At 32.3% G+C, this 16,754-nt stretch overlaps 1 protein-coding gene across 1 annotated transcript in view; it reads left to right on the top strand.

The window, feature by feature from the left end:
- Nucleotides 1-10,669: 10,669 nt before the first annotated feature.
- Nucleotides 10,670-16,754, top strand: part of LOC106458032 (sodium- and chloride-dependent GABA transporter 1-like) — an 81,046-nt gene continuing 74,961 nt past the window's right edge. Inside the window, exon 1 of the mRNA XM_022384163.1 lies at nt 10,670-11,505. Coding sequence (XP_022239871.1) covers nt 11,256-11,505 — 250 coding nt within the window. The 5' untranslated portion in view covers nt 10,670-11,255. The remainder of the gene's footprint in view (nt 11,506-16,754) is intronic.

The following is a 16,754-nucleotide window of genomic DNA, read 5'->3' as shown; positions in this document are numbered from 1 at the left end:
ACACCTTGGAAAGAAACTTACTCACATAAGTTTTACATTTAAAATGGTTTAATTTTCCTAGATAAATGTTTGTTTGTTGTTAATCATGAAGCAATGGGCTATTTGTGTTGTGCCAACCATGAACATAAATCCAGTTTTAGCGTTATAAGCCTTCAGAATTACCGCTGAGCCACTATATGAATCTATTAAGAATATGTTAATGAAAAACAACATACAATAAGTAGATATTTTTCTATACTAATATTAATGAATTGGCAAACTTATCAGAATAAATAACACAAGCGCGTGGAATGAGTGATTTCGTTGAAACATCTCTATATATGTGTACTTTAAATTAGAATGTGACACTATCATACTTAAAGTTGTAGTGATATGACAATAATTTCAAAAATAGTGTAATATATGTAAACTAATCAATTTGCAATGAGGTTTATTCTCAGTGAGATTATTTAGTTAAATGTTATCAATCAAACTGGGGAAAGCATCAAATATGCAGGTAGTTAACCAGCCCAATCTGATTCCAATGGGTACCATCACGTGAGGGCATAAACGGTTGGGAAGACCACAAGATACCGTCTAGTGATGGAAGGTATCCTTTAATGCCAGGGAATTCACGTGATGTCATACTTCCATAAAGTGGAGTCAGAGGGGGATGGTTGCAAAGTGTGTCACTAGGTGGCGATGAGATCATCAATGCAATTCAGGCAGATGTTTTGTTATGAATGTCAAGATATGACATGTTATACAAGATATCTACTATTTCATTCTCTAAAGATCGTAATATGATATTATTTTCTGTATTACCATTAAAGCCATCTTCCTAGTCTCACTTCAGCGTCAACAATAACAAAGATTTGAATATGTAAAATTAGTATTTCATATATTATAGATTAAGCATTTGTATACTATACTTCATGAACATTCATACACTAGCGTATCTTAAAAATTCATAGTCCTGAAAAGAACATTTTTTCTTTTTAACCTAAAACGATTTGTTCTCTGCGTCGTATTCATATCTATACCCCAATTAACTAACAATCTACGTAGACCTGAAAAAACTGTTTTGTGTCACATTATTGCCTGAATCATACATACTAGAAGTAATACAATCGGAAAATAGGCACTACACCTGCATTCATTTTAAGATATCCCATATGTCCTGCTTTCATTCTTATGTCTGATTTTACCCTGTAGTTATTAATTTCTACAGCGTATCATTTTGCTAGAAATAAATATAGTAATATTGATATTATGTTTTTTTCAAAAGCTTTACTAATCACATGACTTCTTTAGATGATATACATTTATATATAAAAACTTTTCAGATTTTTTCTTATAGAAATTAAGTGAAACGTTTATCACTTTACGTTTTACCATAGCATCCAATAGTGTATCACAACGTCTATGACTTTCTGTAGAACACTTTGCAGTACAAAATATTAGATTGCCGAGATAAATAGTAATTATAACGTCTTGACATAATGAACTCACGCCTCACATTTAAAATTGACAAAACTTTTTCATTTAACAATGGACAGTGCATTACTTTTATAATGACATATATAATCATGGTTTTCATTTTTAAGTTGGCTTCTACTTTCTAGTTAATAAAACTTATGTGAAGATTTTGCTTCAACTACATATAGCAGTGCTGATATTATGCTTTCTCAAACTGTTTCTAAACAAATGTAGAACAAATCCACGCAACTACACGATCTTTCCTAAAACAGGCTTTCTATTATGTAAACTAAGTGAAAATACTGTTTTATGTTTCGTCCTGTATTGGTGAAACCAAACGTCATCTTAAAGTACGAGCCTTTGAACGTATGGGCATATCTATAAAAACTGAAAGAAAGGTTACAAACCCTCTCAACTTCGCTATCTACCAGCACAATACAAAAACAGGGCATCCGATTTCTCTCCCCAACCTTAAAATCTTCTGCACAGACAAACGTGGTATTGAGATTCTAATAAAAGAAACGTTATATATAAAAACTATTCTTTCGTCTCTAAATAATACACATCTTTCACTTGATTTAAATCTACTTTAACTTAATTATTTCATTTGTGCTACATACTTTTTATATTCAAATTGTTATACTTTTTATATATTACAAATTATATCATATTTCTATTGTAATTACAATTGTGTTTGTTTTGTACCTCTAAATTACTGATGATTATGAAACGTTTAATAAAGGCCTCCTATTATTACGTTCGTGTCTTGCTTTACTATTAACTTATTAACAGTTTTAATGTGCCAACTTCGATTTAAAGTATATTGTGAGTAAATATATATCATTATATTTCTTGGCTCAAGTACTTTTTTTCAATAATGACAAAATTTTATAAACCTTTTGAATTACAAGTGTAGTTTTACAGCAACCATATCGCTCTACCAAGGGAGGAGGGGGGGGGGGGTTGTAGTGGCTAGTGAAAAAGCGTGACAATAATTCTATCTATATAAGCATATTTTAAATGACACTTCTTCCTCTCTTCAGCTGTCCTAGTGTGCTCCGACGAAGACTTTCTCTCAGTAATATAGCTCACAATGTTGTTATGAGAAACAGAACAAAGGGTGTTAGTACTATATTATTTTCAGTAAATTCTGCATTTGCACAGTTAAACTCAATATATTAAAGGTTTATGGCTCTTCAGATTTAGCATGAAAAAGGATATGCTCAATGAGTCCATTTAATTTTCATACATACATAACGCCATCACTCTAATATTCATAAACATACGATACGTCTTTATGTTCTCAATTTGTTTGAGCACGTGTACGTTGCAGGATTTTATTATGAGGCACAATTGCAATTATTAAATGTTGGAATAGCTTACATAATTCAAAATACATATAATGTAGTACCTTCAATAAGCATTGTAAATCTGGTTGGTTAGGAGATTCACTGATAGCATCTGCGGTTATAAATGGTCTTAATGTCATCAATGGTTTACATGGTTTTAAAACACAACTGTGTTTGGCTACTACAAAAGGGTAATCAAAAGTCTCACATAAAAATGTTTGAAAAGTAGACAGTGGTTTAACACGAAACGTATGATAAGCTCTCCAATGTGTTAAACTGTATGACTGACAGAGGGGTCATAAGTCGAAGTTTGGGTCTAATGCTGAACTTCCACACCCATCTAAAATAGAGTTATCATATTTTGAGTAAAAAACTAGGACATTTTTTCCATAAGAAATGATACTATAACAGCTCTGAAGCAGATTGAATTACAATAACACACTCTTTACTATTTGCTAAATATTATGGTGTTTATTGTATTACGTTTTAAAACCATGGGTATACTAAACTTGCTAAAACCCGTCTAATTAAAAAATGATAACAAATAAAATAAAAAATTGCCTACGTTGTCTTAACCTCTTCAGAAGAAAAATGTCGCTTCTTCGTTTTTCTTTTTCGCCACTGAGTAGGTTCCATTTCCTGCGATTACCCTAATGACATGCTAGGCTAAGAAAATGTAGCAGAAAGAGCGGAAACACTATACTATGTTATCTGTCTTTGTCGGGTGATTTTCCAAGTAAAATTTAGAGGAATCGTACATAATGACAAACTGTTCATACACAATTCAAATTGAGGTACAGAGAAACTGGGACATTTTAATACTTCTACTGGTTGTGATCGGGATAAACAAATATGACTAAAAAAAGGACTATCCCGGTTTTACTGGGACGTCTGATAGCTTTAGTCGAGAGATAATTAATAGTTATTTCTTAATGCAGTAACACAAAGTGTATGATATGTTAGATAAAACTGATATGAATACAGGTATATTTGAATAAAGTACTGACTATTTAATAGAAGTTAAAACAGATAAATAAAAAACTCAAGTCCAAATAGAATAATGCGATGCATTCATATTCTTTTATTATGACTATCATAGAATGTTCTAACATATTGATAAGAAAGGGCAAAGTGTCTACACAACAAATGTCCAGGAATATGAATTTCCAACAAAATGTGTTTAGAATTGCATCCGTTAGTAAAAGGCAGCGACATATTTAAAAGGTATTGCAAGGTCCGGGAAATATCGCCTTATAATACACGCTTGATAACAGTGGGGCGACATTTCTGTGTACGGTACTTCCTGGAGAAGAGCTGTTTCAATAGAAGAGCACTTCCTTTTTAGGACCGTTATTGGAGCTAGCCTTCCTATCCTGTGTACCGACAGTATAATTGGATATCACACCTCCTGGCTTTCCGACGGCCTGCAATGTAGTGATTGCAATAAATGTGAGAAGTAGACACGGAAAGACAAGGGGTAGAAAGAGGGGAGGCAGGAGAGTGGTTATTTAGTGGTAAGGGTTATTGGATCTTCCTCTAGTTTAGCTGCTGACATCATTTATCTCAATCGTCTTGTCGTCAGATCACTGGAACTCACTGAACAATTGTATTGCCACACGTTCTATACGACTTTGAATGGTTACTTTTGATACATTTTGATTTGAAATGTTATTTTTTGAATCATACGAGCTGTCTCCAGACTAACCAAATGCTAGATTTTTGCAGTTTGCAGTATACTTTCCAATACAACTTTTTGTTTACATTTTCATTTTTTGATTTGATATGCATTCTGTAATGAAATTTGAAATTATCGTCTTTGTATGTATGGCACATGTTTGTGGTGTAACTTCATAGAATGAAATTAAAGACTGCTATAGCATAACGTAAAATGATTGTACTGAACTTTTGCAGAAGGCAAAAAATAAAGATATTTCCGTAGGAGAAACCCGCGGGGAATAGAAAGTCTACCACCTAGTAGAAAAACTTCGTTTTAAGTAGCGTAAGGTAATCAAACACAGTACTATTAATATTAAATTGCTGTGTTAACTGAGTGAAGAAACAGGCAGCGATTGGAAAATATATGCTAAATTTTGAGATATAAAAATAATTTTCGCGGATCATACCTTAATGTAGTTTTTTAATTTATCGATCAGTCGCTTATAGGTCTAGAGCAATTACACACATAGAATACATTCCACTCTTTTGTCCCTATGATACATATTTTTACGGAGATGGTTAACGAAGGCCCGAATAGGTGCATATTTATTAAACACAAATAATAAGAAAGAAAAGTCAGATGTGACAGTTTAGCAGTACATTGCATGAAAACTAAAGTATGAATAACCTAATGTGTGAGCAATTTAAATATATCGTACCTGGAACAGTTACTTTGTGAGTTTAGAAATCGTAGAATATACAGGGTTGTTGTTATATGCATTTAGTGAAATGGTATGAATAAAATATGAAAACTAACAATTTTCTTCTCGAACAATGTGTAACATATGTCCATCCTTTTGTAAATAACATGGCTGGTTGTATTAGTGAATAAGTAGAATAACCAACTTTATTTACTATCCCTCTTAATGAAAAAGAGAGCTTTGAATTAGGCCGTCAAGGAAGTGAAACCGACTCGTTAAAATGGTAGGCCAAAAATAAACCTGATTATTTGCCCGTATTTAAAACACGTATATTAATCATTTTACAAGACCTGATCCTGTTATATCCATATATTATTTCTGTAACAAAAGCTTAGTGGTTTGCATGAAGAATTGGAAGGTTTAAGGTTCAAGTCTGCGATATACTGCTGAACACTCGACGAATTTTCAGCTAGCTGCGTGCGTTATAAATTACATGACAGCTAAACCTAAACTTGCTGTTCGGTATAAAGAATAGTCTGTAAAGTGCGTGCTGCAAACTGATTATTCTTCCTTGGCAGCAATTCTAAGTAAGGTGTTGTCACACCTGAATCCTTGGGCTTTAACCCGGTCGTTTAGCACGTGTGTTTCACTAGGTGTCATCTACGTTCAAACCATACCAAATATCAATTCTTAAGAATACTTGGTTTTTCCGTATATATATGTATATACATAGTATGTATACTTTACATCTATTAGCCTCATCCTCTTTAAGAGTAACTGCTGCCTTTAATGGTGATAATTTCCAAGTATACGATTTCTTGTTTTGTATAGATTAAAGTATCAAATTATATCTTACCCACTTTTGGCGACATATATTTACTCTTCTCCAAGTATAGTTATAATACCAAAACTATATTGTTGTAAAGATTTCTTTAGTTTGGTAGGTTCTTTTTGGTTTATTCGGTTTAGAAACGAATGCGAAGTCCAGACCGCATGTTTTATATTGTCGAATACAAATTCTACAAGTTAGCTTATCTAATTCGCTCTCCCTACAAAAAGTATGTCGTATACTTTAATATTCTGTTGAAACATTTTGATGTCAGTACCTTTAAAACAGTCACTATATGCCACCAAAGTTGGCTAAGATATGTTGATGATACATCCATAATATGACAACACATTACGGACAAGATTCACGAATTTTCGAATAATCTCAACAGACAACATCCACTGACACGACTCACAATGAAAATAGGAAAAAAATATATAATAAACGTGACATCATATAAGATTTAGTAACGCCGATCTGTCTGCAATAGCTCATTCTGCCACAGAAAACTATATAATAAACTGGAATGATATTAAAATAATAAGATATGAGCTAAAAATGAGAAAAAAGATAAAAGATGCCTTCTGGACTCACTTAACTGATAACACACTCAGTCAACCTTGAAGTCAGGAAAACCTGAACACTACTTTTAACATATTCCATTAGTTTGTTGATTAAACTTCTAATGGGTAAGATCCCAATCGAATGTATAGCACAGCAGGCTTCCATCAAGATCACCAAGGATCAGTTTCTGGTCACTCCAACACAGAAATAGTACTTCTCAGGACTTTTTAGAAAACGGCAACAGATTAGCAGCTAAAACGCGAATAAAAATTAGTTAGTAGGCTTAGTAATCGCACAGGCTACTAGCAATGACAATAAGAAATCAATATATTTCTGTTTACTATTTCTTCCATTCGTGTTAGAAATTATTTCGAAATACACCCAACATGCCTTCCATGATACTTTTCCCGTTGTTCTATGGCTGGATGATGTTGTTGAACTGGCCTACTGTATTCCATAGCTTGATGAGGTAATGATGTAACCGGGGTAGTCCAAGAAGGTCCTGCAGTTACATGCAGCAATCAACAATGTTAAAAGCTATATACCAGACGAGTTCTACTACTGAATGGTTTTCAGGTTGAAAAGTTTGAGAAGATGCAGACAGAAGTGTGTCTAGTTTGATCCTTGCACATGCCAGTTTAGTTTCTAATAACTTACTCCTAGAAATAATGTTATTTTGTATGGTATGAATTTTGTACTACATTTATGCCCTTTTGTAGTTCTTCATTTTTATTATCTATATAGTTGTTGACTATATTAAATTAAAACACATTTGGAACCTCATCACATCATTACAATCTATGTCTGGTTATGCCTATCTGACAACCATGCACCTTGATAATAAATCTGCAATGTGGTGTCATTGCGAAAGGCTTCTACATAAGGCTTTCATGTGTGAACCACACCACTCCTCCCTGCAGTCTTTCAAAAACCCATCTAGTGTATGACGACAATAACTTACCAGCACCAATTTCAACAGTCTGATCACAGAGACACCCATTGGCACTCGGCCCCGGTGACTTGACTAATAGGTCTTCATAAGGAATAAAATCAATACCCGTTCCATTCTTGAGGCATGCGATGATTGAACGGGAACTATAACTCAAAGTCTAATATTGGTGAACCCATACCCTATTGACCTCATTTTCATACAAAGCAAATATTTCTGTGTGGTACCAATTTTACAGGATATTGGTCTGAGCGTGAGCTTTGTATCTAGTCTCTTAATACCTAATTTTCCCTTTACACAGTATCCAATTATAATCACGAATCCCTTAGAGACAGTTTCTCAACATGCTGTGTAACACTTTTAGAAATTATATCCACATATTGACCAGTAGAAAATGACACGAGTCTTGTTACAGTTATCAAGGTACACATGTTAAGTATCACCAAATATTCCCATTTTTCTATGGCTAGGTACTATCTATATAGTTCGGTACAGTTAATTTTCATTTCCTGGATATATCGTGGCAGTAAGTTGTGTTGTTTTTTCAGACGAATATAATTCTTCATTATGTTGTGTATTGTTGCCTGCAGCGTGTGGGTGGTGGATTTTGCCACTGGTCCTTTTTTATTTTTATTTTAGATTCTTGTTTGTTACTAAATGCCAAACGCATCTTACGATGGCTGGAGTATAATTTATTGCAGGTATTTTTATAGATGGTCCTGGAACCCAAGATGATCCAAGTCTTTTGATTTCCATAAAATACAAGGGATATCTCTATCTTGAAAATTCTAAATCTTCAATCTGATCACATCTTTATACCTTGAGTGTATGAATATTTTGCACCAGAAAGGGTTGTTACATACTCTTCCTAAAAATGATCAGTTTTTGGTGACACCATACAACATACAAAATTACAGAATATAGGAAATCTTTGCCTTTATAGGCGAAACCTGATCGTAATAAATGAAATATTTGTGAAATGTATAATTGTATCTGTTTTCGTCAATTTTGTAATAATGAAGTCTCACCAAGTACTGAACGTGTTCAAATACTAGCCTATAAAATGCAAATTATGTCCAAATGTATATCAGATACGTTCAATTCCATTAACATTTTATATCGACTGTGTTTGTGATATGACTTGCTGATTTCAATATTTAAAATCGTTTTAATACATCATACTCAAATTTCTGTAATGCTTTTGTACTTCATTGATATTCTTTTCCACTTTTAAGTTTTTTATAATGTTTTCTTTACGTTTTCTATGATTTCCTTATACTTGTCTAGAATGTAATATATATATAATGCATTACTCTCAGGTCTTGTTCTTGTAACTTCTCCCTTAAATTCCTGTCTCTTTCTTCTTGATCATCTGCGTCATCATTTTGAAGCACAATCTTAATTCTATTTTATTTTTCTCAAGATAATCCCATTCCTGATAACAATTTTGCAATTGTTTCTGCTATTGGACAGTGTTTTTGGATTATTCAGTAAAAAGAAGAAAGCAAAGCACAGTCCACTGAATGATAATGAAAGCATTTTATTTTCTTCAAATTGTCTTAACAGCTGTTCACTGATAAACCAAAGTTTAGAGTAGATTTTACTACATTTCTTATTATTTATTCGAAATACAAACCAATAATCATAGCACTGAACTAATGAAGTGATCAAATAACATCCCACTACTCAAGTTTAACTCTAGTAGAGTCAATAATCAATAATAATCTAATCTAGCCTAACTTGCATTTCGTATTTCTCAAACTGTTATAAATCTTCAGAGAAAATTTCAGATGTGAAGCTATCGGCATCATGCTACACCAAATCTCCCTCTTGCCAAATATCAGTACAAATGTATACATTAAAACAACAACATAGCCTACAGCAATATTTTATTACTGCTTTTAAGACAGTTGTAATACCCATATATATTCATTAATCTCTTCTTAAAGGCAGTTATGATACTCAAATACTTTTGCTTATTTGTTAAGTGTGCATTTAATCTTATCGAAGAGTGTAAAACTGTAAATTTCTCTTTGCCGTTCATATATTTTGACTGTATCTCATTTTCACAATATGTATGTATAATCATTGTAATGCAAGTTCATAACGAAATATCTAGTTATCTTTGAAACGGCTATTTTCGAAAATTGAGCTGCTTTTATTGTTAATGTCTACGGATTTACGACGCTAGAAACTGGGTTTTGATACTTATGTTGGGCAAAGCACCGATAGCCTATTGTGCAGCTTGGTGCTAAACCACAAACAAACGCAAGAAATATGATTTGTGGTACAGGGTTTTACTATAGTTTTCATTCTGTTAAATTCTACACTCTTCCTCATAGGAATCTATTTGCTAAATTGAGTACAGTATATTATTGAGCAAGAAATCAAAAATAAATAAATTGTGATTAGATTTACACCATTCACCCTTCGGCATACTAGAAAGAATTTCATGTACTTCTGTCGCATTACTGGTCTGATGTTAATGGATTTATCATTCTTATTTTCTAAAATTAACTAATATACGCTAGACTGACAAGTAGATGGTACTTATTTTAGTTGTTTTTAAAGAAATATATCATCAACCCAATCATTATAATATTTCTTTTTGCTTATGACTTTTTTTGATAGTCAAAGTTTTGAATTATATTGTTTTACTTTATTTTATTCGTTATTGAAAAGCAATTCTCAGGATACATTTTTCCTGCCCAAGGTTGAAATGCTATCATTTTCATCTGCTAAAAAAATTCTTATTTATATATCAACAACTGATTGAAACATATAGCAACTGAAATAACAAGAAGTTTCTACTATCTTGAAGGTAACTAAACGTGAGGGTTCAGTGATTCCTGCAATATTTAACATAAATTTTTGAATAAATAAAGCGTATCTGTTGCAAGCAGAATAAACTTCTTTAATGATCAAATAGTATTTAAAATACAAATGAATAAAATTGCAAACAATCTTTCTAAGTGTACAATGTATTTTTAAGCGTAGAACATTAAAAGTTATCAATACTATCATGTTGGCGAACGTACTTAGAAAAAACATATAAAACTACAAGAATATTAACTAAAGGCACAGCGCATGCACAGAAGGAGCGCACGTTTATTGACAGAACTAAAGTAGCGATTATACAAGAGTTACAGAGGCTTTACTGGAGATACTTAAAGGGTCGCTGACAGCGTAATAGGCTGGGCTGTGTCATTGAGTCGGTTGGTAGATTTTAGTAATATCATTGCATTGGCAGTTTTAATATCTTTCTATGGAACCAAACTTAAAACCTGGTTATTTTTATTCTTATGTGATTTTCCCTGTTTAAAGTTCCATATCTGAAAGTATGTCTTTATATCATTTAGAACATCAAAATACATTTTAAAGTTCTACTTTCTAGGAATCACGTCTTGTTTCGCAAAGTTTTGCAGGTTCGTTCTGTTGAATCTATGTTTACTAAATAAAATTCACAAAATCCAGGGAGAGGCCATTTAAAAACAGTAATTCTTCTCGTAAAATCTGTTGTCCCTAAATCTTATACACTAGTCACATTATATTAATAATTAACATTTTTCTCTCGAAAATCAAATCCACGTTTTTGAGGCGGGTTCGTAATCACGTTGTTCTACTTAAAACGTCGTCAATTGAGAATTAGTCCGAGATTATCAGTTAGGGCTCAGGTTGTGAAAAACGACATCACATATCTGAAGCAACGTGTCCACTAAGGTGATCGGTGTTTAGATAGTTGGAACAAGATGACCGATTATGAAAAAGATAAATTCAATACTGAAATGAACAGCTATCCAGTAAACGGAGGATCCCTCCAATCTACAGATAAATCTTCGGATGTTAATACTGTTGCTCCTGTCAAATCTCTGGATGATGACTTACCAGAGAGAGGTCACTGGGTTGGAAAACTTGATTTTCTTATGTCTTGTGTGGGGTACGCCATTGGCCTGGGAAATGTTTGGAGATTCCCGTACTTGTGTTACAAGAATGGTGGAGGTATGTATGTTGTGTCTTATGTTGAGTTTATCACTTTAAGTCTGAAAAATTAGCTTTAAAGTTTAATATTTTGCGAATTTTCCAAACTATGGTTTTGATAAAGAGAGAAATACAACGCTTAGTCATTCAGTTCTAATAATTATAAAAGTTTATACGCATCTTCGTAACATTTTCTTGTGATATGTGTTACATATTCAAAGTGAACGGACGATATGAAAACCGTTCGTTACAACAGTAATATCAGCAGTAAGAATGATAGTGGTGAAATATATGTTATTTAGTTCAAGGTTAATGGGCAGTATCCATATGTCGCCCGCAAATGTAAACGCAAATATGTCTCCATATTAAGGTATGTTAAGATATTTTTTCTACAAATAGTTATAAGGAGTTAAGTCTATTAACCGTCCAAGGGTCGATCAAAAATTACAGAGAACCGAAAATGTAATAAAAAAGGAATATCATATTAACTTATCTACAAATAAAGTCATGAAAAATGGGACATTGTTTACTGTATATTAATTAGCTACTTAAATACTTGTATCGATGCTTAAATTTATGAATGCACTTCATTATTTAAAACTCTCGAATACTGTATATGTAGTGAGTGTTGATGTTTTTTATATGATGACATTTAATTCAGATAGTTCCTTATTGACGTGGATTTATGCATTAATTTATATATATAGATAAAAACAGATCAAAGCCACATTTGGCTATCTGCTGCATCCACCGCTAAGAATCGAACCCCAGATATTTTTGCTTTGTAAGTTCGTAAACTTACTACTGTTCTACCGGGGAATGGGAGAGGTTACTATAAAAAGTGTTATGTTGGATTGTCAATAATACCACCCTGTTTTTCACTGTTTGACATACTTATTTAAGGAACAAAATGATCACATTCAGCTGTTTTTTTATGTATTTCCATACATATGAAAACAACAATAAAAACTCCTATTTGTTTCTTTTGAAATATAAATGCGAAGGTACGGCTCATTTTTAAACTAATGGTAAGCTAATTTCATTCGTAGAGTATCGAATCTTTATTTTTTTTTCAGACAAACTCGTTTAAAATATTGAACGATTGTTGTTGTTTTTCAACACTATTTTTATCTATGATAATATACTTAAGAGACAAGTATAACAGATATATATTTTACTACCAAATAAAGTTGTAGTATAGTTAAACAGATAAAAACAAAGCTTTCATCAACAGCTGCCTTATGCTTTCATCCAGTTTTAAAAAGTGATTCTAAAAGAAAAAAACAACAACAAATAAACAAAAACGAAACTATGTAGAAGATATCCCCAAGATGTTTAACAAATCAACTGAATAGTACACTAAATAGTACTGGTAGGGACCAAACCAAATAGTCTAGGATAATTTCAATAAAAGTCATGTTACAAATATGATTTGTTCGCAGTAGAAGGTCTGGATTCTGTTGATTAATAAAGTTAGTTAAACGAAATTTTCATTATTCTTGTAACAGTTTATGACTTATCGTACTGAATAATGCTTGAAGCTATTTGCAGGAGTTGAGCAACTCATTAATAATTTGGAAAAATTATGAAAATGACTGTTTAGATTTGAAAACGTGTAAAATACGTTTCAACTATGAAACATTTATAGAATAAAAAAAATGCATCCTAGCAATATAAGTAATGAATTATATAATTGAGATAATAAAACAAGAATAAAATAAAAAGAAATTATCATAGCGAGCCTATAATGGTTTAATTATGAGGTAAATATTTAATTCTTGACTAATACCACTTTACACCACTTAAGTAAACTGTAATGGTTGGTTAGATAGTTATTCACTGTTATTTCAAACGTGAGGTCATCTGTACTTCCCTTTCTGTGACAGAACGGACATGAATGGGGCACAGAATTCGTGCCATAAATTAAAACATCCATATGTTTTTATTAGATGACTGTGCTGCATCCCTTCATACACTGTATGAACCGAGGGGATAGGAGTCTTCTCTATAACAGCGAGGATGTGTGTGTGAGGGGAATAGCAAATGATACTAATAATTAACATCAATTTTCTCGTGTCTTTCCCCCGTACAAGAGAGAAAATGGTCCTAAAAACTAGTTGTAACCGCGATAGTGAAGGGAAGCTATATGAACACGTGTGTATGAAATAACTTTCCCTAACAAAATCGCTTCAGACTACGATGTATATGTACGTATAACCCAAGTCAGTTTAACAATCATTTCGAGTTATGACAAGCTGAAATTCATCCTTTCTACTGTGTATAAAGTATATACGTTTCATTCTTAGACTGTCTTTCAGCTTAACCTGGAAGACATTTGAATTATACAATTTTGTTTCTATGCTCTAAGAATGTTTGCCTCTACTTTTCAGTTGCATCTTCTATAACATAAAAATTGTATTTGATCAAAATCTAAACGAACCTTTAATTGCCGTTAAAGTGAGGACGACTAATATCGTACTTTGTTAAATATTTCTGATAAAAACCTAATATGTCAAATGACCTGAAAGGTATGTCTAATAAATATAAAACAGAAAGAAACAAAGAAGATATACTTTTTTTTAGTTTTAGATATTAAGATAAGTTCCCTTCGTTATTGTAACCCAAAGAAACGTGTCAGTAGACACACTTGTCAGTATATACAATATTGAGACAAATTATCTATCTGTTCTTAGATGAGTTCGTACTAAACACTATTTATTTTCACACCACTCGAACTGGTAAACTTACACATTATTTCATAATATATCTTGCGACTTTCTGAACGTGTAAACTTTAGTTTTCGAATGACACAAAACTAACATGCAATCAGAATAGTTTATCCTTTCAGTACCAATAGGTTGAAGCTCACTTCTCAAAGCTGTGTAAAAACTAAACTCTTTCAGTTAATTTCTTCTTTATTTTCTGCCCCACACTAGCACAGCGGTATGTCTGCGGACTTACAACGCCCGTGGTGGGCAGAGCACAACGCTTACCTTCAAACAATCTTCATTTTATTAAACAAACTTCCGGTTGGATGAGTAATGTCTGAACGTTGCGAAAAAAATTAATTTCTGCACCGTAATAAAAGTAATTCAAAATAAATTTATCCTAGGTAGCTTCAGGTAGAGCAAATATGTATTTTGCGTTACATTTCAAACAGTTAAATCTGTTGACGTGCAAGTATCAAAGACGCTTAAAATGCGTACCTCCGCATAAACTTTATAAATATAGCCAGCTTGATGTATTGTTTTACAATAATTTAATGAAGCATTAAAAAATCACAGCTAGATCGAATGTTTTTAAAAGACAAGTTTTTTCGTTTGTTGGAATCTCAACTTGTATCTTTACTTGAAATAGCTACTAACAGTTAAATAGTCTTAAAACACCAATTTTTAGCTACATTATGAAATTATTTTCCGAGTTTAATCAACTCATTGTAACATAAGAAACGCACAATTACGATCGCTTTATCTTATTAACGGCGAGACTGGAGATAAAATCATAACGTATAGTTTCATCAGATATAGAAATACAAGTAAAGTAAAGAAAGTTACATGTAGGTAGTTGGGACATGAACTCAATCCAAAACTCATCTTTACTTCGCTGAGAGTTAAATGAGTGTAAAATCCAACATTTATTGTAATATTAGAATATTGTTATTATACTATTTGCGTTGAAGAATACTACCAAATTCCACATAAATGATCAGAATATACAAATATACATTCAGTAGGTTATAGTGTAGTGACTTAGATCCAGTAGGATTGTGTACAGATACGTATTTTGAAACTTCTGTGCTCATACACACTCGGGAAACGGTTAAACACTGATACATAGACAGCGTTTAGGAACAATGGTGTCTTTGAATCTGAGAACAACCCAAAGAAATTACAAAATCTCGTACAATTGTATCCAGAGATGACAACGAATAAACAAAAAAAAAAGAAAATGGAATTGTTGTACCACTAAATCAAGAACATTAATTAAAACTTAAATACAAAAAGAAAATAATTGTTATTGTTCAAAAGTGAGTGTTTGTCAGTACATTCTAATCTGTTGTTACATATTCAGTGTTTATCAGAATATAACAACATACTGTTATGTGTCAGTGCACAATCACCGACACTATTAAACACTAAGAATTTTTCAATACACGACAACACTCTTATCAATTCTTTTGAGTATATGATCATATTCCATTCAATTGTTAAAACTGTATGTTTATTTGTGCACATTAAGTAAGTGTTAAACAAACGCTAGTTACTGCACGGTTGGACACTTAAATATATTGCATTCGCTATGTTTTCGTCTAGAAACTTTTAAGTTTTAGTTTTAAAGTTTTTAGAAACTTGATAACATTATTATCATTAATCACAACATAATGTGATGGTATCAAGTTATAGGGGTTTATCAATAATTTTAATTAATGTGAGAGACAGGGGGACCAGGAGTGCCCGAGTGATAATCTTGCCTGGACTGTGAGTGAGACGTTTCATGAATCACTTACCGTTACAGCGAAGACAAGCTCCACAATTTAGGGCTGTGGGTGAAGTATAAGAGTAATGGTCAAATCCTACTAATTGGTCAAACAAGAGTAATCAGAGAGTTGACGGTGGATACTTTTGACTAGATGCTTTTTCTTTAGTCTGTCAGCTCCGAATTAGGGAGGGCTATGCGCAGATAGTATTTTGAAGCTCCGAATTAGGGAGGGCTATGTGCAGATAGTATTTTGATTAGAGTTGATCGAAAATTTTAAAAAATTAAATAAACTGACAAGCAAACAGAAATCGTTATCGATAGGAAATAATGAAATAAAGTTACTGCAGCTGAATGAAAAGCGGTTGATAGAGCTTATTAATGACAGGAACGATTAAGAATATCTGATTGTTTTTAACAATTATTATTGCAAGTGTTGCTGTAAAAAAAAACAAAAAAAACTTTTATCGAATAATCAATATTAAATTTTATTGGTCAGCTAGCGACCTTAATTTTTCCAGTTATTAGTAAAACTAATAAAACTAAACTGTTATATACGAAGCTGTCTGGGAATACGATGTAGTAGTCTAGTATCAATATTTATAAAACTAAACTGTTATATACGGATCTGCCTGGTAATACGATGTAGTAGTCTATTATCAATATTTATAAAACTAAACTGTTATATACGGATCTGCCTGGTAATACGATGTAGTAGTCTATTATCAATATTTATAAAACTAAACTGTTATATACGGATCTGCCTGGTAATACGATGTAGTAGTCTATTATCA

This window comes from Limulus polyphemus, unplaced genomic scaffold (genome assembly GCF_000517525.1).
Source record: "Limulus polyphemus unplaced genomic scaffold, Limulus_polyphemus-2.1.2 Scaffold406, whole genome shotgun sequence".
NCBI lineage: Eukaryota > Metazoa > Arthropoda > Merostomata > Xiphosura > Limulidae > Limulus > Limulus polyphemus.
Note: the sequence above shows the minus strand (reverse complement) of the source record. Positions and strands in the feature narration are given on the sequence as shown.